This window comes from Diabrotica virgifera, chromosome 10 (assembly GCF_917563875.1).
Source record: "Diabrotica virgifera virgifera chromosome 10, PGI_DIABVI_V3a".
Classification (NCBI taxonomy): Eukaryota; Metazoa; Arthropoda; class Insecta; order Coleoptera; family Chrysomelidae; genus Diabrotica; species Diabrotica virgifera.
This window is the reverse complement of record NC_065452.1, coordinates 15,416,835-15,439,283: the sequence shown is the minus strand read 5'-3', so window position 1 is coordinate 15,439,283 and position 22,449 is coordinate 15,416,835. Positions and strand designations below refer to the sequence as shown.

General features: G+C 33.6%; 1 protein-coding gene across 1 annotated transcript in view; it reads left to right on the top strand.

Moving 5' to 3' along the window:
• The window catches only part of LOC114336529 (cytoplasmic FMR1-interacting protein), a 145,655-nt gene that overhangs the window by 82,436 nt on the left and 40,770 nt on the right, over nt 1-22,449 (top strand). The window contains exons 13-14 of the mRNA XM_050641484.1: nt 13,385-13,563; nt 22,267-22,400. Coding sequence (XP_050497441.1) covers nt 13,385-13,563; nt 22,267-22,400 — 313 coding nt within the window. The remainder of the gene's footprint in view (nt 1-13,384; nt 13,564-22,266; nt 22,401-22,449) is intronic.

Genomic DNA, 22,449 nt, shown 5'->3' with positions numbered 1-22,449 from the left:
GTACTGGTGTTATTTACAAATTTCTATAATTATTTTTTTCCGGAACCACCCCAAAAAAAGGAGAATTAATAAAGAAAGTGATTTTCTTGGAATCCTTCACACACCATGGCCTTTTTAAAATGCTTCATATATTATTTTGTGCACGTTCTTATGGACCGTGGTAGTCGTGACGTCAAAACGTCAAAAAAAGTTTTCCAAACACGTTGTGTCTAAGTACACGCTAAAATGTACGCAAATAAAAAAGTTAAACTTCATCAAGCTAGTGACTATTTAGCGTGGGTAGTGACTGTATATTTTGATACACGCTATTTTGATATGTTTAGTGTTTGTTTGATAGAAAAATATTTGTTATGACGTTTAATTCTACCTAACTTTTTTATTTGCGTACACGTTAGCATATACCGTAGACACAACGTGTTTGGAAAAAATTTGACGTTTTGACGTCACACTATCACGGTCCATTACCCATGCATGGACACTAAAAGCGATTTCTTAATGCAACTCCTGTAGCCAAAAAAAATAAATAAAGGGTAGGTTGAAAATTTTTTTTTTGCTTTTTGGCCCATATGGACATATGCTCCATCAATAGGGTTTTTCATAAATATATATGATTATTGCAACATCCCTGCGGAAAAACCCCTTTCTTTGAAAATAAACTGCAGAAACGACCCCTATCCCTTAAAGAGCATGTTTTTACGATTTTCTCATTACCTATGCATTTTTTTTAAACAAAACTTATACACAATTAAAGACCACTATTTTCTCTACAAATAAGGTCCTATGCATTTTTTCGCATAAGCAACCGTTACGGCACAGTGGCGCCGTAAACCTCAGAAATGCTTTGGCGGGCTCCAGTTTTTGTTTTTTTTTCGTCACCTATTCATTTTATTGATAACGTACTTATGGAGAATAAAAGAACACACTGTCTGCTACACATTATGACCTATGCATATTTTATTTTCTTTGCACCCTAAAGCCACAGTGGTGGCCCAAAATCAATTTTTGATTATTTTCTTTATTAATTCTCCTTTTTTTTGGGGTGGTTCCGGGGAAAATATGGGGGTGTATTATACAAATTTGTAAATAGCACCAGTACGTGGATAATCGCTGAAAGTTTTTTTACTCTAGCATAGGCGGTTCAGATGGTATAAAAAGGGTTTTTTTTTAAAATATATCACCCTGTAATTAAAAAACTTGCAATTACCCTTAAATGAAACCTATACCAAAAAAGCATCCACTTATTTGTGATTAATTACCGCAGGGTTTCTTCTTAATTTTCATTACAGTTAGGGGCCGTCCATTAATCACGTGATGTTTTTTTTGGCATTTTTTTAACCCCCCCTCCCCCTTGGTGATACATGGTGAGGTTTAAAACTAACCTCCCCCCCACCCCCTATATCACGTGTATTTTTTAGTATCTACAAAATTTCTTCCTTTGTATATTTTTGTTTCCCGTTAACCCACAATTCATTAAATTCTTATTGATCGACACCAGGATTTTTTCCTTTCTTATACTCTGTAAATAGTTCTTTATACATATACAGATCACCTAGCTTAGACATTGTGATGAAAAAAGTACGAAGTTAAAAACAGTTTAAACGCATGTATTCAGTGATAAAACAACGTAATAAAACTGACAGGGTTTTGAGAATTTCCAATTCATTAGATAGTAGGTAAAACACATGTAAAGACTTAAACGCAAGTGAAGTTTCTAAGTCCAAGAACAACGTTTTTAAAAAGAACTTTATTGACAAGGGACTACTTACTACAGTTAAATGCAAAATAAGAGTGACGCTATACAATGCAAAAAGTTTATTTATAAGCTCGGTAACGCCGAGGTGTGGTCGAGGTGAAGCTTGCTGACGCTGTCCTTTTATTATTGGTGATTTAGCAGTTCTGGTTTCTTAACTCGCATGTATTCAGTGATAAAACAACGGAATAAAACTGACAGGGTTTTGAGAATTTCCAATTCATCAGATAGTAGGTAAAACACATGTAAAGACTAAAGGCTCATAAATAAAAAGTCGGAGAGGTCGACAGTCCCGGTCAGTATTCCTATTTAGTGGAAACATATGCTACATTCACAACAAAACGATTTGAAATGGGTCGCTTCTTATCATAACATTCAACATAATTTGGGTGGAACCAATTTGCTGGGTTGTGTATATTATGAAAGAGAAATGGATTTTTTTATTAGTCACAGCAATGCCGCTTTCGATTTTTGTACGCATTTGACGAAAAAATAAATACACGTAACGGGTTAAGTATCGGGCATTTTCCGAAAAAAAAATACACGTGATATATTACTATACCCCCCCCCCCCCTACCTCCTTGTGATGTTTCGTAATTTTTTATGGACCCCCCCCCCTTTCGAGCATCACGTGATTAATGGACAGCCCCTTAGGGAAAATTTTTTTTTAAAACATCTTTTTTAAAAATTTGTCAACTTTGGGGCGTCACCTCCGCTAAACGGTGGGTGATAGGCATATGCTGTCGGGAAATAAATAGTAGAAAATATAGTCCTCTTCATTTTACTATTAGGTAAATTTTTTGTAAAACGTACACGAAGGGCTGTTTCGCAAAAACCACAAATTACCCCCTTTAAAGAGATGAAAAGGGGGGTTCCGGGCGAAATTTTTGAAGAAAATGTTAGTCTCATAATATGCACCCCTTGATATACATACCAGAAAAAAAAAAATAAAACCGGACTTGTGTCCATTTTGCTCAACCTCTGTTTCCTACACTAATTGGTATTGAGCATGCACTCCTCTCGTGTGACGATTGTGATGCCTCCTATGTAGGTAGAACCATTCGAAAGTTGTCCACTAGAATTACAGAGCATTTGAAAAGACCAAACTCTTCAAGTTTCGGTCAACACTTATGAGTCCAGCAAACATAATTTCTATATCAATACAGGCTCCTCCATCTTACATGATATCAGTAGGAAGAAAAACTACTTGTAGTTGGACTTATTAGAGGATTTAGATGTTACCAAGGAATCAAATGAAAACTCTCATTGCCTTAACACTCAGATTAATTTAAATTGTACTAAATTTAAACCAATTTTTAAAAACTTGATTACAGCTTCTCCTCGCAGGGGACCTAGCTCATCTGTATAGGTTTTCTACACTGAGTCTATATTCATTCATAGCTTTATATTTCTTCACAATTTTTAGATTTCTTTCACATTTAAAAACATTTGTATCATCCATAACACACTACTTGTTAGACAAGTTTATTTGAGATTAATTGTTTTACAGCTGGCCTTAACTAGAACTTCTATATCCTTTCTTGAAATTTAAATAAACTGCGCGTTATAGAAAACGGGCACCCTAAAAAATGGGTCATTTTTGATGTCGCGTATCTCCTAAACCTGTTGTCCGATTAAAATGATTTTTTGAATATGTTATAGCCCTATTCTTTGTCGATATCTTTGTAATAATATTTTTGCAAAACAGGTAAATTTTCATTGTATACCGGGTGTACGAATCAAACTGTGTTTTTTTCTCAAAGTTCGCAACACCCTGTGGATTATTCTAGCATTTATAAAATACTGAAATTAAAATTCAACTATAGCCTCAGGTTTTCTTAACATTCTGTTTTTTGATTCATTCGCTTATGTTGGATAATACAAAAGTTATGTACTTTAACAACTAGCCATGTTCTTCATCAGTACAGGGTGTTATAAGTCTAATGTGTTTTAGGGACTAAATAAGTTCGACAAACTTTAAGGGGTAATTGTGCATTAAAAATAATGACAGTTTGCTTTATAATCATATATCCCCAAAAGCTTCGTTTCCGAGATACGGGATGTTAAATTTTTTCTTACAAACTGATGATTTATTTATTGCTTTAAAACCGGTTGAGATATTGTAGCGTGATTAGTGTAATTACTTCTAATTACAATAAAACTAGCGGTTCGTAATTTATATACGACTTTATTTATATAAGTTACAGACGAATTTATCTTATACACTAAACTTATTTACAAAATATGCCCGTATTTATACCCAGTTGTTATTCTGGAACAATCGACTCCCATCTCGAGCTATCGGCTTGTTCCGCCTACGTGACGTACCTTCCAGAATTCTCCGGCGAGGCCTAGCACATCCGATTACGTCATTCTCGAGGTGTTTACTGTTATACGGGGATCGGCCAAGATTTCTCTTCCGCTACACTGCTCCCCTCTTAAGATCTGAGCGTCTCGATCAGCAACTCTAAATGAAGGCCCAGGATGGCGGAATCTACACGACTCTCCAGATCTGCATACACCCTTCAAGAAGAAATAACAGTCTACTGTCTTTGAAGGGTACGACATCTTCGGGTTCATGCAACACACAGTGATTTGTACACCAGTTCCTCTGAAGACCACTTCAAGCATGCTTCTCACAATCTTCCAATCCAGATTTTCTACTGCATGGCCTATTTTTGGTAAAGCCAAATTTTTGATGTCATAATTACACACGATTTTCTTCAAATTAGTTAGAGCACGCCATATGTTCTCGTAGCTTGGCGTGTCCGTATAAGACTTTCTGGTCACCATATACAGCAAAGATCGAGGACCATCTTCCAATCGCAGTACTCTTCCAATTTTAGGCTGCTGATTTCTTAACTCGTCCAGGCGGCCGAACTTTCTATTGAATACGGACGATATTCCTTTAGTCATCTCGAGGTCTTGGGCAACACAGTGGGCCAGAGAGACGTTTTCTGGAACACCAAACAGATCTTGCTGAACTTCTGTGGTCACGCCGAATCTAGCACTCTTTCTTTCTGCGTAATTTGACATAAATTCCTTAAAACTTGGCTGTGCGGCATCTTTCATTTCCTGTTGGAGGACTCGGGCTTCTTCTGTTTCATTGGAGCCAGCATATGGTGCAAGACGATTTATGTGAATAACTTTTGGTTTACCGTTTGGCAACTTCTTAATTCTGTATATTACGTCATTTATTTTCTTCTTAACTTCATACGGACCTTCCCATTGTCTTTGTAGTTTAGGACACAAGCCGCGACGACGTTGTGGATATTATAAAGCCAGACAAGATCACCTATTTCGAAGCTTTCATTCTTGCATCGAGAATCATATTGATCTTTCATTCTGTCACTGGCTATCTGGATGTGTTGTCGGGCAAATTCATGAATGTTGTTCATTCGTAACTTCAGGCGGTCGACGTATTCTTCGCCTGCAACATGTTCCTCGGAAGGTCCGCAGCCAAACTCTAGGTCGCAGGGCAACCGAACTTCACGACCCAACATCAGGCAGGTTGGTGTTTGACCTGTAGTTTCATTTACGGCCGAGCGGTAGGCCATCAGGAATAAATGAATGTGTTGGTCCCAATCTCGCTGATGTTCAGATACAACTTTGGACAAGTGTTTACCCATCGTTCGGTTCATCCTCTCGACCATCCCATCTGATTGAGGATGCAGGGGTGTTGTTCTGGTCTTATTGGCACCAATCAATTTACAAACGTTTTGGAAAAGAGCTGACTCAAAGTTTCGCCCTTGGTCGGAGTGGATCTCCAAGGGAACACCAAATCGGCTAAAGAATTCTTTAACAAGTACCTCTGCAACGGTAGCAGCTTCTTGATTTGGTAATGCATAGGCCTCAGTCCATTTTGTAAAATAATCCATGGCTACCAGGATGTATTTATTTCCAGCATCGGTTTCTGGAAATGGACCTGCAATGTCGATAGCTACTCTTTCCATAGGACTGCCAACATTATACTGTCTCATGGGTGCTCTCTTTTTACCAACTGGACCATTACCGGATGCACACAGTTCACATTTCTGGCACCATCTTCTTACATCATCTTTACAGTTCACCCAATAGAACCGTTCTCGAACCTTTTGCAGAGTCTTCGTAATACCAAAGTGTCCACCTGATGTACCGTCATGCAACTGACGCAATACTTCTGACACTTTACTTTTAGGTACAATCAACTGAAGCTTAGATTCTGTACCATCATCGTTCTCAAAGGTTCTGTACAGAAGATCATCTTTTAGTATCAGGCAATTCCATTGGCTCCAGTAGGCCTTGACTTCCGGACTACATGCACTAATGTTTTGCCAACTAGGTCTCTCACCTCGACGCATCCAATCCAATACTCTTCTTATACATGGATCATCTTCTTGGGCGTGTTGTAACTGTTGGGGCTGCCATTGTTCATTAACTACGGTGGTTCGTCTCACGGGGCAAAATCGTTCCTCTACTTTAAGCCGGTGATTACAACTTTCACCGCATGGCCGTATCGAGGAAGCATCTGTATTTGAACGAACTCTTCCAGCCCTCTTCACGCGTCTCTTCGGCATCGTGTCACGAATCACCTTCCGTACCATTTCCACCAAACGTTCATCTTTTCTCTTATCGCCTTTTTCCACGGCTATTACTCGATTGTTTCGTGAAGCTTGGCTAGCTGCTTCGTGTTCCAAGGCAATAGCAAGTGCTTCATCTAAAACTTTCGGTCTTGCTAGTCGTAAAGCTTTCTGTAGTTCATTATCTTTCAGCCCATTGACGAAGGTATCTACTGCAATTTCTTCTAAAACGCTGTCTGGCACCTCTGGATAAGCCAACCGCACCACACGAGCCACATCTGCTTCAAATTCTTGCAGATTCTCACTTGCTCGTTGACTTCTACTTCGCAGTTGTGCTTTGTATACTTGTTGTAGATGGGCATCTCCATAGCGTTTTTCTAGACGAGTGAACAAGGTCTGGTAACATTTTTCTTGACCCTTAGGAATTGATCTTAATATATCTGCAGCATCACCTCGCAAAGCAGCAGTCAAGGAAACAGCCTTTTCTTGTTCGGTCCAATGGTTGGCGGTCGCAATAGCTTCGAATTGTCTAAGGTATATGGACCAAGAGGACTTCCCATCGAATGGTGGTAATTTAAATCTCATATGATGCGATGTTTCGTCTCTCGGTGTTTCATCCTTCACTACAAGATCTGAAGCTACTGCATTAACTGATGGTTGTACTTTTGTATCAGTTATCATGCTTTCTAGTTGTTTGATCTTCTCTTCTAGCATTTCTTTATTGTCGTCTACACTTTTCTGTATCTTATCGAATGTTCTGGAAACTTCTTCAAATTTCTCGTCGGTCTGTCTACAAACGTCTTTTATTACTTGAGAAACACTTTCAAATTTCTCATCGCTTTTTCTACAAGTTTCATCGATCTTTTGAGAAATGGTTTCGAATTTCTCATTGTTTTTTTTACTAACTTCTTCAAGTTTTTCGTTGTTCTGTTTACAAACTTCTTCAAGTTTCTCGTCGCTTTTTCTAGAAGTTTCATCGATCTTTTGAGAAACACTTTCAAATTTCTCGTTGTTCTGTCTAGAAGTTTCATCGATCTTTTGAGAAACACTTTCAAATTTCTCGTTGCTTATCTTAGAAGTATCATCAATCGTTTTAGAAACAGTTTTTAATTTCGATAAGATTGCTTGTTCTGCTGACTGGAAGTGGAACGTCTCTGGATCATCTCCGTTCTTCGTTAGGACTTCCTCGAGTCGTGCTTGTAGGACTATCTTGAGCCCACTGCTGTCCAGATCCCGTTCCTCTAGCTGTTCACGGAGCTGTTTTACTGTAAGTTCTCGTAGCAACATCTTTGGTCGGCACACACGTACTTTCCAAAATGTCTTTTAAAAGTCTTTCCGAATACCGAACAATCAACGCACTTTAACTATTCCCGACGAATAAAGTCCAAAAGTCTTTTAAAGTCTTTCCGAATACCGAACAATTAACGCACTCCGGTTATTCCCGACGAATAAAGTTCAAAAGTCTTTTAAAGTCTCTCTGTAATTCACTTATTTATATCGCATTAAGTTTACCGAACACCGACACCAACTGTAGCGTGATTAGTGTAATTACTTCTAATTACAATAAAACTAGCGGTTCGTAATTTATATACGACTTTATTTATATAAGTTACAGACGAATTTATCTTATACACTAAACTTATTTACAAAATATGCCCGTATTTATACCCAGTTGTTATTCTGGAACAATCGACTCCCATCTCGAGCTATCGGCTTGTTCCGCCTACGTGACGTACCTTCCAGAATTCTCCGGCGAGGCCTAGCACATCCGATTACGTCATTCTCGAGGTGTTTACTGTTATACGGGGATCGGCCAAGATTTCTCTTCCGCTACAATATGTAAATGAAATTTGGTAGGTTTTAAGAGATGGTTATTGCGCATTTTTCGACATTCAACTAAGAATTTTATATTCACTATTGGAGCGCATACGGGTAATATGACCGATCATATTATTCGTATGTACGCCAATGGTGAATAAAAAATTCTTAATTGTATATCAAAAAATGTTCAAAAATTACGTCTTAAAACCCACCAAATTTCATTTGCATATCTCAACCGGTTTTAGGGCAATAAATAAATCGTCAGTTTTTAAGAAAAAATTCAACATCCTGTATGTCGGAAACGAAGCATTTGCGGACATATGTTTATAAAGCAACCGGTCATTATGTTTTCATGCAGAATTACCCCTTAAAGTTTGTCGTACTTCTTTAGAAACACCCTGTACTGATAAAGAGCATGCCTAGTTGTTAAAGTACATAACTTTTGTATTATCCATCATAAATGAATGAATCAAAAAACAGAATGTTAAGAAAACCTGAGGCTATAGTTGGGTTTTAATTTCAGTATTTTATAAATGCTAGAATATGCCACAGGGTGTTGCGAACTTTGAGAAAAAAACAGTTTGATTCGTACACCCGGTATATAATGAAAATTTACCTGTTTTGCAAAAATATTAATACAGTGATATCGACAAAGAATAGGGCTATAACATATTCAAAAAATCACTTAAATCGGACAACAGGTTTAGGAGATACGCGACATCAAAAATGACCCATTTTTTAGGGTGCCCGTTTTCTATGACGCGCAGTTTATTTCATTGACAATATATTCACATAGCCCTCGCTGTTTTCATTTAGTCTTGGATAATGGACACTTCAATTTTATATTCTGATCATGGACTTCAGGTTTGGCTTAACAGTGGTATAATACACTCCTGGCCAAAAAAATCGGGACACCTTAAAACTGGGTAATTTTTGATGTCTCGAATTTCCTACACTTGTGCGATTTAAGTGATTTTTTCAATATATTAAAACCTTATTCTTTAACAATATCGCTATAATAATATTGCTGCTAGGCAGGGTTGGCAAAAACCAAGGTTTTTTCGAAAAAAACCAAAAAACCAGGTTTTTTGGTTTAAACCAGGTTTTTTGATACCTAAGTATAATAAGTCTAAAAACTTTAAAAATGAATAAATTATTTTATAAAATTAACTAATAAACAATGAAAAAAAGAATGTGTGTGTACTTTGTACGCATGTAAGAAGTTATACTTCTATTATTATGATTTCAACGAAATTAATATACTTAACTGATTATTTGTATTTTATTTAAATATTAAACTAAGTTTCTTACCTACCACTCTTAAAAAATGTTTATTAAAACGATACCAAAAATTAAAAAAAAAGAATATGAATCTTCCGGAATTTGAACCCGGGACCTCTCGATCTCCGATCACACGCTCTACCACTGAGCTATATTCCCTTTGCTTTGACAGGTTACAATATTTCTCATACATACTGACAAATTTAATAGACCAAGTGAAATACTTTACACTACTTACTTACTTACTTTATACAAAAATACTTTAAATATACTTACTATTATTATAAAATATCTTATTCCCGAGGAAGACAAATCCAAAGACACAAAAATTATAATAAATAATACATTTACTAAAAACACTAATATATCCTTTTAATGACTTATTTGCGCTGATAGCGCTGATACATACATATCTTGAAAGAATAGCAACGAACTACATACTCTCTGTGTGCGCATGCGACCGGCATTATAAAATTTCACTCTCGATCGTGAAGAAGTATATCTTCAAAAATGATTAAGACAACTTTTTTTACACACAAAAAAAATTAATATAACAAAAAAAAACATCATCAAACGTTATAATATTCAAAATAACTAAGTTCAAAAGTAAAAAAATAGAAATTATTTATCTTATTTTCTTCATTTGCGGCAGCTGTAGTAAAAACTTCAAATAAAAACACCAGTTTGGAGGCTCAGTAAAAAATTAAAATAAAAAAAACAGATTTAAACTAACTGGTTATTTTAAGAAAAAAACCAGTTGGTTTAAACTTAAACCAAGGTTTTAAGCATGTTGGTTTAAACCGGCCAACCCTGTGCTAGGTAAATTGTCATTGTATACCAGGTGTACCAATCAAACTGTGTTTTTTTCTCGAAGTTCGCCACACTCTGTGGAATATTGTAACATTTATAAAATACTGAAATTAAAACCCAACTACAGCCCCAGGTTTTCTAAACATTATGTTTTTTTATTCAGTCCCTTATGTTGGATAATAAAAAGTTAGGTACTTTAACAACTAGCCATGTTTTTTCATCAATACAGGGTGTTTTTAAATAAGTACGACAAACTTAAAGGGGTAATTCTGCATGAAAAAATAATGACAGTTTGATTTATAAACGTATGTTCGCAAATGCTTCGTTTCGGAGATACGGGGTGTTGAAATTTTTCTTACAAACTGACGATTTATGTATTAATATGCAAATGAAATTTGATGGGTTTTAAGAGATAGTTATTGCGCAATTTTTGACATACAACTAAGAATTTTATTATTCACCCTTGATCCGTACGGGTAATGTTCTAATTTTTTTATAGAAAAAATTAGTACTTCACTGAGATATTTCAAATTAAAAATCATTTTTGAATTCCTCGTTCAATTTATAACAAAAAAATCTTACTTATCTTTTTTTCATATTAGGCGCCGTTTTCATGCAAAAATATAAAACATCTTAATGTCTTAATGTTTATTTGAAATATGCAAGTTTCTATGCATATGGAATACCTCGAATACTTTGTAAGCATTTTATTTCTTTTATATAAAAACGTCGCCTTATATGAAAAAAGGCAAGAAAGATTTTTCGTTTTAAATTGACTGATGAATTCAAAAATGATTTTTAATTTGAAATGTCTCAGCGGCGTACTCATTTTTTCCTTAAAAAAATTCGGACGATTATCCGTACGGGTCATATTACCCGTATGCGCCCCAATGGTGAATATAAAATCCTTAATTGTATGTCAAAAAATGCGCAATAACTACCTCTTAAAACCCACCAAATTTCATTTGCATATCTCAACCGGTTTTAGAGCAATACATAAATCATCAGTTTGTAAGAAAAATTTCTACTCCCAGTATCTCGGAAACGAAGCATTTGCGAACATACGTTTATGAAGTAAACTGTCATTATTTTTCATGCAGAATTACCTCTTAAAGGTTGTCATAGTTATTTAAAAACACCCTGTATTTATGAAAAACGGCTAGTTGTTAAAGTACCTAACTTTTTTATCATCCAACATAACCGAAAATCTGAGGCTATAGTTAGGTTTTAATTTCAGTATTTTATAAATGCTAGAATATTCCACAGGGTGTGGCAAACTTTGAGAAAAAACACTGTTTGATTGATACACCCGATATTTAATGACAATAATAATAATAACAATAATATCTGTCTAGCAACAATATTATTACAGCGATATTGTTAAAGAATAAGACTATAATATATTGAAAAAATCACTTAAATCGGACAACAGGTTTAGGAAATTCAAGACATCAAAAATAACCCATTTTTAAGGTGTCCCGATTTTTTTGGCCAGGAGTGTATTTCATATATCATTAAGTTTAAAATCTCACTTTTTATTCAGCTCATTTTAATAGGTCAATTTCATCTTTCTACATTTATTACGTAATAACAACCTCCAGAGTATGCAACCAACCACTCATCAATTTTTTTTTTCAACCTGGCTCTTGCATTTATTCCATGTCCACTAAAATTGTCGCCAACTAACAACTCAGCTTATTTCTGACAGGTTTGAGGGTGGGAACTGGATTACACATTTTAACTACAAAAAATTATTTAACAATAATTTTTTTTAATTACCTCTAATTTCACTTCTTGCCCTACGTTGTACTACTGTTCTGTTGTACTTGAGGTCTTTGCTTAGTTATTCATAGATTTTTGAATATGCAGGTCACTTTGTAGTGACTGTACATAACATGTAGTCATAGTCTTATCGGTTGTCATCTGTCAGTTATCACTTGAACACTTCCGTTAAATAAGGAATTCTTCATTGTACCTCCATCTTCAAAATTACCGGCACTCAATTTTATCTGTTTGTCCTTCGTGTAGTGTACGTTAAGTATTTGCTGGATATATGTTACTTTAAGTTGCCACCACTCAGACAATTAATGATATTCGAGGATACCTTCCACGAAGTAAGTCTAAAACGTTATTGAAGATTTTATACACATCATCTTCGATTTTTTGTCTAAGTTTTCCAACTTTTTCTTGCTTTACAATGGCGTTTTTTCTTGACTTATTTCAGATGCCCCTGAAGATGCTCTAGGGGCGAAAGTATACTTGGGCAAGATTAAATAAAACTCAGTGCACGATATCTGCCTTTTATTTCGTAAAATTTTTAGTATTAGTTTGATGTATAACAATTATAAAAATAAAACTAAAATACTGGGTTGTTCAGTAAGTTTTGCGATTCGATAAGAAACTTTATTATTCAGTATAGTCTCGCTGAACATCAATACAGTTGTTCCGACGAAATTCCAAAATATTGCTTACACTGCCCAATGAGATACTTAGGGATTCTTCTAAATCACTTTCAGTCACTGGATGAGTTTTCAATACCATATCCTGCATTTTTTCTACGATTTCGGGTGTTGTTGCTGTTTTTGGATCGTATTCACGGTTTGTACTACTACGTTTTAAATTCAGCAACTCATATTTCTACTGTAGTAATTGAAGGCGAAGACTTCTTATAGACTTTCAACATTAGTTCATAAATTTCCTTTGCCTTTAAACCTTCCAAAAATAAAAATTCAATCACTGCACAATACTTGATTATTTCCAATGTAAAAAATACTGTGGCACATCGATACTAAATTTTTGAGTTACAATGTCCATCGCCTTTAAAAAATGCAGTTTTGAGAAAAATCGCATTTAAAGTTTTGACAACTTTTATTTTCAATTTGTTTTTGTCTATCAAATCGTAAATTGATGCACAAATGAATATGTTTTTGAATCGCGGAATAATTTACAAAAGAGAAGGGGAACTGCTGCAAAGGTCATATTCAGCATATTCAACATGCTGTATTTCCGGTAAATTTTCAAAGTATTCTAGGAGTTTGAAAATTTTCAGACCATACCCCCTTAAAAGTTATCATTCTTTCCGAATGTCTTAAAAATTATTGGTGTCTTTATTTTAGTTTATTTTCCAATATTATTGTTGTCACAATGTGGTTGTATATTTTAGGTTAACCGATTATGCCATAAATTATTAAGTAAATGGTTAGCTCTCGATGATTTCGACTCAATGTTTAGAGAAGCAAACCATAATGTTCTAGCTCCTTATGGAAGAATTACTCTGCACGTATTTTGGGAACTGAATTACGATTTTCTGCCGAATTATGTCTATAATGCAGCAACTAATAGGTATGAGATTATACAAATAGTTTCAAAAATTATAAATCACCTAAAATTATGCTCATTTTCATAGTTGATTTTTTCGTGAGTAGATTAACGTATTCTTTGATATTTACACATTTGGACAATGGTTTACTCAAACTTCTTTTTTGCACTTATACGGGTGGAAGAAAAGAAATATTTTTATTACGTTAAGTTTGTGACACCTAGACCTGGATCGCGCGTACCAAAAAAAAAGTTCGTTAATAGCAATAGAAAATTTGTTAATAGCTTAACGGTGTCTAGTCGGACAAACTTTGATGCATGAGAACACTGGAACAGGGGAAGTTTTAATTGTGGAACAGGTTAAAAATTTGGAATGTCAGACTACGAAAACGTTCCATGTATTTTGTCGGACAGAACTTGCAATTGATTTGTTACCATTTCATTAAACTCTGCAAAAATCAGACTGGTGTTTATCACCAACTGGGCATTTTAATTAGTGGAACACTAACAACATGTCAAATGTCAGGAATCATGTTGGTTAGTAATAGCAGTCTGATTTTTGTATGAGAGTTTAATGAAAGTGTAACAAATCAATTGGATGTTCTGTCCGACAAAATACATGGAACGTTTTCGTAATCTGACGTTCCAAATTTTTAAACTGTTTGTCCGACTAGACACCGTTAAGCTATTAACAAATTTTCAGCTTGCTATTAATCAACTTTTTTTGGTACGCGGGATCCAGGCCTAACCTTGTAGAGAAGAAAAGATACAAAGGCTATACGTCGAAATTATGTTGTAATCTCATATTTTGAGAACATTGTATTTTTTTCATTTCTCTGAGATATTTAAAAACAAAGAAGACGGTTTTATTCTTGTAACATGGGTTTTAACTGAAACAATACTAAACTAACAATAATAAATAACCACAGTTAACAAAACTTGAAAAACAGAAATAAACCTAACGTAAACTACACTCGGGTGCAAAAAATCGATCCACTGAAAATTTGGTCATATTTGATGTCTCGAATTTCCTAAACCTGTTGACACCGATTTAAGTGATTTTTTTACCGTGTTATAGCCATATTCATTAACAATATCGTTGTAATAATATTGTTGTTAGACAGATAAACTGTCATTGTATACCGGGTGTACGAACCAAACTGTGTTTTTTTCGCAAAGTTCGCACCACCCTGTGGACTATTCTAGCATTTATAAAATACTGAAATTAAAACTTATGTTGGATAATAAAAAAGTTAGGTCCTTTAACAACTTGCCATGTTCGTCATCAGTACAGGATGTTTCTAAATAAGTGCGACAAACTTTAAGGGCTAATTTTACATGAGAAAATAATGACAGTTTGCTTTATAATCATATGTCCGCAAACGCTTCATTTCCGAGTTACGGGATGTTCAATTTTTGTTTACAAAATGACGATTTATTTATTGCTTTAAAACCAGTTAAGATGCAAATAAAATTTGGTGGGTTTTAAAACGTAGTTATTGCACATTTTTTGACATACAATTAGGAATTTAATATTCACCATTGGCACGCAAACGGGTATTATGGCCGATCATTTTACCCATATGCACGCCAATGGTGAATATAAAATTCTTAATTGTATGTCAAAAAATGTGCAATAACTACGTCTTAAAACCCACCAAGTTTTATTTGCATATCTTAACTGGTTTTAAAGCAATAAATAAATCATCATTTTGTAAACAAAAATTGAACATCCCGTATCTCGGAAACGAAGCGTTTGCGGACATATGATTATAAAGCAAACTATCATTATTTTCTCATGTAAAATTACCCCTTAAAGTTTGTCGCACTTATTTAGAAACACCCTGTACTGATGACGAGCATGGCCAGTTGTTAAAGGACCTAACTTTTGTATTATCCAACATAAGCGAATGAATCTAAAAACAGAATGTTAAGAAGACCTGAGGCTATAGTTGGGTTTTAATTTCAGTATTTTATAAATGCTAGAATAGTCCACAGGGTGGTGCGAACTTTGAGAAAAAAAACACAGTTTGGTTCGTACACCCGGTATACAATGGCAGTTTATCTGTCTAACAACAATATTATTACAGCGATATTGTTAATGAATAAGGCTATATCATGGTAAAAAAAATCACTTAAATCGGACAACAGGTTTAGGAAATTCGAGACATCAAAAATGACCAAATTTTCAGTGGATCGATTTTTTTGCACCTGAGTGTAATACCTAATATCGCGTGTTGTTCCTCTTATTCTAATACATAACAGCTTCACATTGCCTAGACATGCAGGATATTATGCAGAGTATCTGATTTTAGTCTATGGAATTTCAGATAGCAATAACCATAATTTCTATATTTTGCAAGGAAACAGGAAGGATCTGGAATTGTATTCCGACAATATTCCATAAGTGATCAATAGGAGTCATGTTAATATTGTGAGAGGGCCAATTCAATATCTGCATATTTACTTCACTTAAATAGGAAGTAACGACATGCGATACGTGAGGAGGCTATGTCTTATCATACACTAAGATGAAATTATTTTATATATAAAGTGTGGAAAGAACAGCAGTGGTGTCATGGTGTGGGAACGCGTGGGAACGCCGTTCCCACACTGGTTAAGAAAAGAAAAAAAAAATAAATAGAGAATTTAGGTTTTGTAAACAAAAATTAGCAGTGCGTTCCGGCACTGCTAATTTTGCCATGACACCACTGAAGAACAGTGTTCAAAGAAAGAAAATCTGTGTGTAATAGACCAGGGCGCATCTGTAAAAATATTAGTACATTTGGACGTTGAGAGGTGACTCAAATTTTTTTGCAGAAATTGCTTGAAAATAAATCAAATAATAATATTTGAGTTATCCTCCCTCTCAAAAAGGTCCGGAACATTGTTTAAATAATCAAAATGTCAAAAAATTAAGTAAAAATTCGATATTTTTCTTAATTTTTTGATTATAACTTTAAAAGTATTCATTTCCGAGAAAAGTTGTACTGACATAAAAGTTGCGTAATTAAATTTCCTACAATATAGAATTGGTTATAAATTTAAAAAATAGTCACCCTTGTTGCAAAATAGCAATAATTGTGAAAAAAACATATAAAAACAAGTATTCGCATTTTACGTTTTTCAACCATTTATGCTACACTTAGGACCTTCATATCTCACCGTGAAAAACTTTATGATATAGTAAAATAATACTGTAAATTTCATTAAGGTAGGTTCAATAGATTTTGCAAAATAAATTTTTCAATACAGCTTTCGTAAAAAAAATTCATTTTTTCAAAATGTTACAGGACTAAAAATAAAGCAGATAGCAAGTTGAAAATTTTGTTGCTTATAGAAGTGTACTGTACCTTTCATTTGCAATTTTGCAAAATTAAAATAGATTAACACCACGGCGTCAGGATTTTTTTTAAATAAACATTAATTATTGATGCTACGCGCAGGACAGCGGATAGTTTGCTCTGATTGGGCATTCCAATGACCTTTGATATTGATTGATACATTTTAATTTTTATTACATTTCGATATAAATAAATAAATTTGTTTATTGCAAAATAAAAACACATGCTCTATCCTTTGAAATAACACTTTTATTAGCAAAAACTTTCTTTGTTCATATATTTTAACGTAAATAATAAAAGTTTATTATTTTTTAACATATGCAATTGTTTAAACAATATTTCACAAACAATAATAAAATTAGTTTGATTTTTGTGAAATTAAAATATTAAAATACAACAAAATATAGAGTAAGAAAATAATATATTAGATAAAGATTGGAAGAAATTTTGGTGGAAATCAACTTACGTGAATCGAACACCGCTGTCCTGCGCGTAGCACCAAAAATTATTATTTATTTCAAAAATTTTCTGACGCCGTGGTAATTAATCAATTTTAATTTTGAAAATTGCAAATGAAAGGTACAGTACACTTCTATAAGCAAATAATAATTTCAACTTGCTATCTGCTTTATTTTCAGTCCTGTAACATTTTGAAAAAATGAATTTTTTTTGCGAAAGCTAGATTGCAAAATTTATTTTGCAAAATCTATTGAACCGATCTTAATGAAATTTACAGTATTATTTTACTGTATCATAAAGTTTTTCTGGGTGAAATATGAAGGTCCTAAGTGTAGAATAAATGGTTGAAAAACTTAAAATGCGAATACTTATTTTTGTATGGTTTTTTGCAATTATTGCTATTTTGCAACTAGGGTGACTATTTTTTAAATTTTTAACCAATTCTATATTGTAGGATATCTAATTACGAAACTTTTATGTCAGTACAACTTTTCTCGGAAATGAATACTTTTAAAGTTATAATCAAAAAACGAAGAAAAAAATCGAATTTTTCGTTCAATTTTTGACATTTTGATTATTTAAACAATGTTCCGGACCTTTTTGAGAGGGAGGATAACTCAAATATTATTATTTGATTTATTTTCAAGTAATTTCTGCAAAAAAATTGGAGTCACCTCTCAACGTCCATCTCAAAACAGATGCGCCCTGGACTATAATGTAACTCTCGCTATTTAAAGAGCCACTACGTAAAGAGACAACAAATCCGTACTTACTCTCAAGGAGATTCCACTCCAAAACATCACAAAGCCTCAATTAAACAATCTCGCCTCCCTTATGTTGTGCTGTGCATACTTGGTTGACAAATAATTCTTATAGATGTCGACCAGAACTGTTAACGTTATATGCCTTTCTGTTTTTAAGGTTTTGTTAACTTATATTTTATTGTTAATATAGTTTTGTTTCACTTTTAAAGAATAAAACCCTCTATTTTCATCGTTTCTAAAGATAGGAACATTCTAAAAATAAAACTTAACATTTGGAGGTATCCGAATTGCGTCCAAAATTTTGAGAGATTTTCAGGTAATATCGCTAATGTGTTTTGTATGGTCAATTGCGTTCCGTTTCTAACAATAAAATTTAATCCTACACAATATTACCTGGGTTTACAGGGTTTACCTAATTAGTTTCTTAGTAAAAATAAGAGAAAGTGGAGGTTAACTTGATAGGGTGGAATTTTTAAAATTGCAGTTTATTTCCAAACAGTAAAGAGTGAACTTAGACAATCGCACCGCGCAATGGATTTTGAAATGATGTTAAGTGAACGGGGAAAACCACTTACAGTTTTTCAAAAATTCAAATTTAGAAAGTTTCGTGAATTAAAAAAGTTTGGTGAAACTGTGTGGTATTGTACAAATAAAAAGTGTAAAGCAAAACTATATACATTAAATAATGTGTTTTCAAAAGTTAGTGGTGAACACAATCATGAGCTTGCCGAAGAAGTATTAATTCGCCAGAAAGTTAACAATAGGGAACTTGCACTAAAAAATTTTTTGCATAAAATTGTTAATTTATGTTTTAAAATGTTATATTCAAAATATTACGTCTTAACAATAAATAGTGTACGTACAACATCTGATCAAAGTTCCGCGCCTAAAATTTCCGTTTCAAACAACTTCAAAAGCGAGAGCTGGGCTCTGACGTCACAGGCCACTCGTATCGTTTGCCCGTTCGGTGGGCTATGGCATTTAATGCAGTTTGCCCATAGATAAATAATATAATTGAAATTACTTGTTTTACTCTGTGGCAAAAATGATCTTTTCTGTGACAGGCAAAATATTAACATTTTATCTCTGTTGGCATGTATCAAAAAGTTCTTTTTTATGAAATTACTTTTGTCGTTTCTTGTGTTGAAGAACAAAGAAGAAACAAGTAACTTAAAAATAAACAAAACTTTTGGTAATAAAAGTAAGAGTAACTAAAAAGTATTGGTGCTACTATAGTATGCGGTCTACAGTCGGGTTTCTACTATAGCTTGCGGTCTACCGAGGGATGCGGTGTAAGTATAAGCTGAGATGATAAAGATATTAACTTGTAAAATTACAATAATGATTCTTCTTATTAATGCGTATTATTAACTTTGTAAAGAAGGATTTTGTTGGCTTTGTACACGTTCTATCGGTACGTCTGCTAATCACCATAATCTTTTCTCAGAAGGCTTTGAACACAATAATGAAAGGCTCCAGTAGGTACTAATAAACATTACAATAAAATATAATCTTTATTATAATGCAAATTACACCGTAATATTTTCCAGGATATACGAAATCCTTCGATTAGAGGTAGGTAGATCAAACCCACTAAACCCCAAACTATTGTTATAAACGGTTTAAACATGCTTATTAATAACTCTTACTTATTTGCCTTGACACCTCGCATTTCTCCAATAGAATAGCTTTCACTACTTTTTATAAAAGTTGCCACCATGAAGACATCAACGGTAGGTAAGTTAGTCAGATTGACCTTTTGAAAAACCCTCGTCCGTCATATTATGCGTTTTAAACTCTTTACAAAGTAGCACTCAACTTTATCAAGTTCAGTTTAAAACTAAGCTGATTGGGGAACTACTTATTACAATATATAAGATGAACATAAATAATACCTAGGAATTTTCCATTAAAGACGATTAAAATGTAATATACCCGTGATACCTACCCTAATAGCGTTGTTTCCGACTAGCTAGCCCGGTTGACCGTCGAACCAATAGAAGGACGTTCAAGAGCCTCCTAAGATATTTGAATTTTATAGCATTTTCAAAGCGTCGTAATTAGCGTACGGGTTAAAAATATTTGTTTTTTTCTTATGCAAGCGTTTTAAGATCATGTTACCTTATGTTTTTTAATATCATTTTAATATTTAAAAATTTATGCAAGTTCCCTATTCTCTTAAAAGAAAAGCAACAGAAGATATTGCGGAACGACCTGCGAAGTTGTTACACAAGGAAATCGAAAAGCAAAGCGAAGTACTTACCTCTCTGTCAACAAAAGATGTGCAATACATAAAAAAGAACATTAATCGCACGCGATTGAAAACGGTTCCAAAATTGCCAAAATCAGCCAAGGATGTTCAAGAATTTTTGAAACAAATTGAAATATTTACTATCAAAAATGAACAGTTTTTGTTGATTAATGATGTACAGTTTAATATTGTTGTTTTTTCATGTCTGTCTAATCTTTCATTTATGTATAACAATTCCACTTTATTTATGGATGGAACATTTTTTTCAAATTTTTTTTTTCAAATATTTACATTACATACATTGATTAATGACACTTATGTTCCGGTTGCATTTTGTTTGTTACCTAATAAGCAAAAATTCACTTACAAATCATTATTCGAATTATTAAAGAAAAAATGTCAAGATTTGGGATGCAATTTAAATCCAACGAAAATAGTGATTGATTACGAATTAGGTATCCACTCCAGCGTGCGAGAAGTTTTTCCGGAAGCAAATGTTGGTTGTCGATTTCATCTTGCTCAAGTTTGGTTAGTAATACGTATAGCAATGTAACTGGCAAATAGTAGATTGTTAAAAAAAACTTGATTTATGACGTCATCATATTTTTTTGCTGTAAAACTAAACATTTCAATATGTTTATTTCAAACTTCACTGTAATTTCTTTTTTAAAATATTTATTTTTTCAATTTTTTTTTTACAAAAAACAGCATTTTATATAAGTTAAAACAAGAATTGTAGGTAAAATATCTTCAAAAAAATTTATTTTTTGACATAAAAAAAAGATGTCATAACCTCTGTCAAAAAATTGGCTCCTAAATATTCTCATTATTTTTTAAAGATGAATTTTTATAAAATTTGACCTGTTTCAAACTTTTTCTTGAATGCAAGTACTTTCTGAAATAAAGAATTTATTCTATAATCTTGTGACAGGTGGCGTAAAGTACAAAATGTGGGGTTGAGTTCTGAGTATAAGAACGAGAACTCAGAAATAGGTAAATGGCTGAAGCATATTTTTTGCCTAATGTATCTTCCTCCGAGCCAAGTTGGAGATTGTTTTGTGGAATATTTTATGCCTGAAAAACCAGATGATCATGGAGTTGACGCATTTGCAAACTATCTAGTTGAAACGTATATCGAAGAGGACTCCACATTTCCTCCACAAATTTGGCAAAGAATAGCGCATCTGTATATAGAACAACTAATTCTTGTGAGGGATTTCATTCAAAATTTAAAAATTATTGTTTGTCTCCACATCCTAATATTTTTTTGTTTGTTGAAACATTAAAGCGCATTCAAACCGATTCTTATGTAAAAATAAATTCTGTTAAACAAAATATTTCTAGAAATGTAGATAAAGCTACGTCCAGCAAATATATTTTTCTCGAACAGAAAATTAACCAGTATAACAGGGGTGAAATTTCCAGCTACAATTTCGTTAAATGTGTTAGTTATAAATTCGGTGCTTTTTAATATAATATATAAAAATAAACTGTTAGTTGATATTACGTTTATTATATTTCCCTGCTTGCCTAATATTTATTAAGCTATCCTCTGACCGCAATTGGGTTGGCTAATTAAGAAATGAAACGCAATTCGGACTACACGTTATCGGTGGCCAGGTAAGCAAAATATTTGGGACACAATTCGACAAGGCCCAAGAAACGGAACGCAATTCGGACTAGACGCAACATTTCTTTTCTTCTATCCTGTATTTGGAAGTAAGTTCAAAAAAGAAGTTTGAGTAAACCTTTGCCCAACTGTGTAAATACCAAAGAAAAATCTAAAATAATAAAAAAAAATTGCGGAATCCGTTAATCAACTATCAAAATGAGCATAATTTTAGGTGATGCATAACTTTTGAAACTATGTATGTTATGAGCGAAATTTATATTAACAGCTATTTTGCAGGTTTACCAAATATCGTGGGATATCTTTTGGAACTGCAGTCTCTAGAGATAGACCTCCACAAATGTCTCACCATTATCTCTGGGGCACCAAACAATTAAATTTAGCCTACACAACGCAATACTCACAATACTCAGGTACTTATTCCAGTTTTTTTCTGTTAATGGTTGTACTATAAGTTGACTA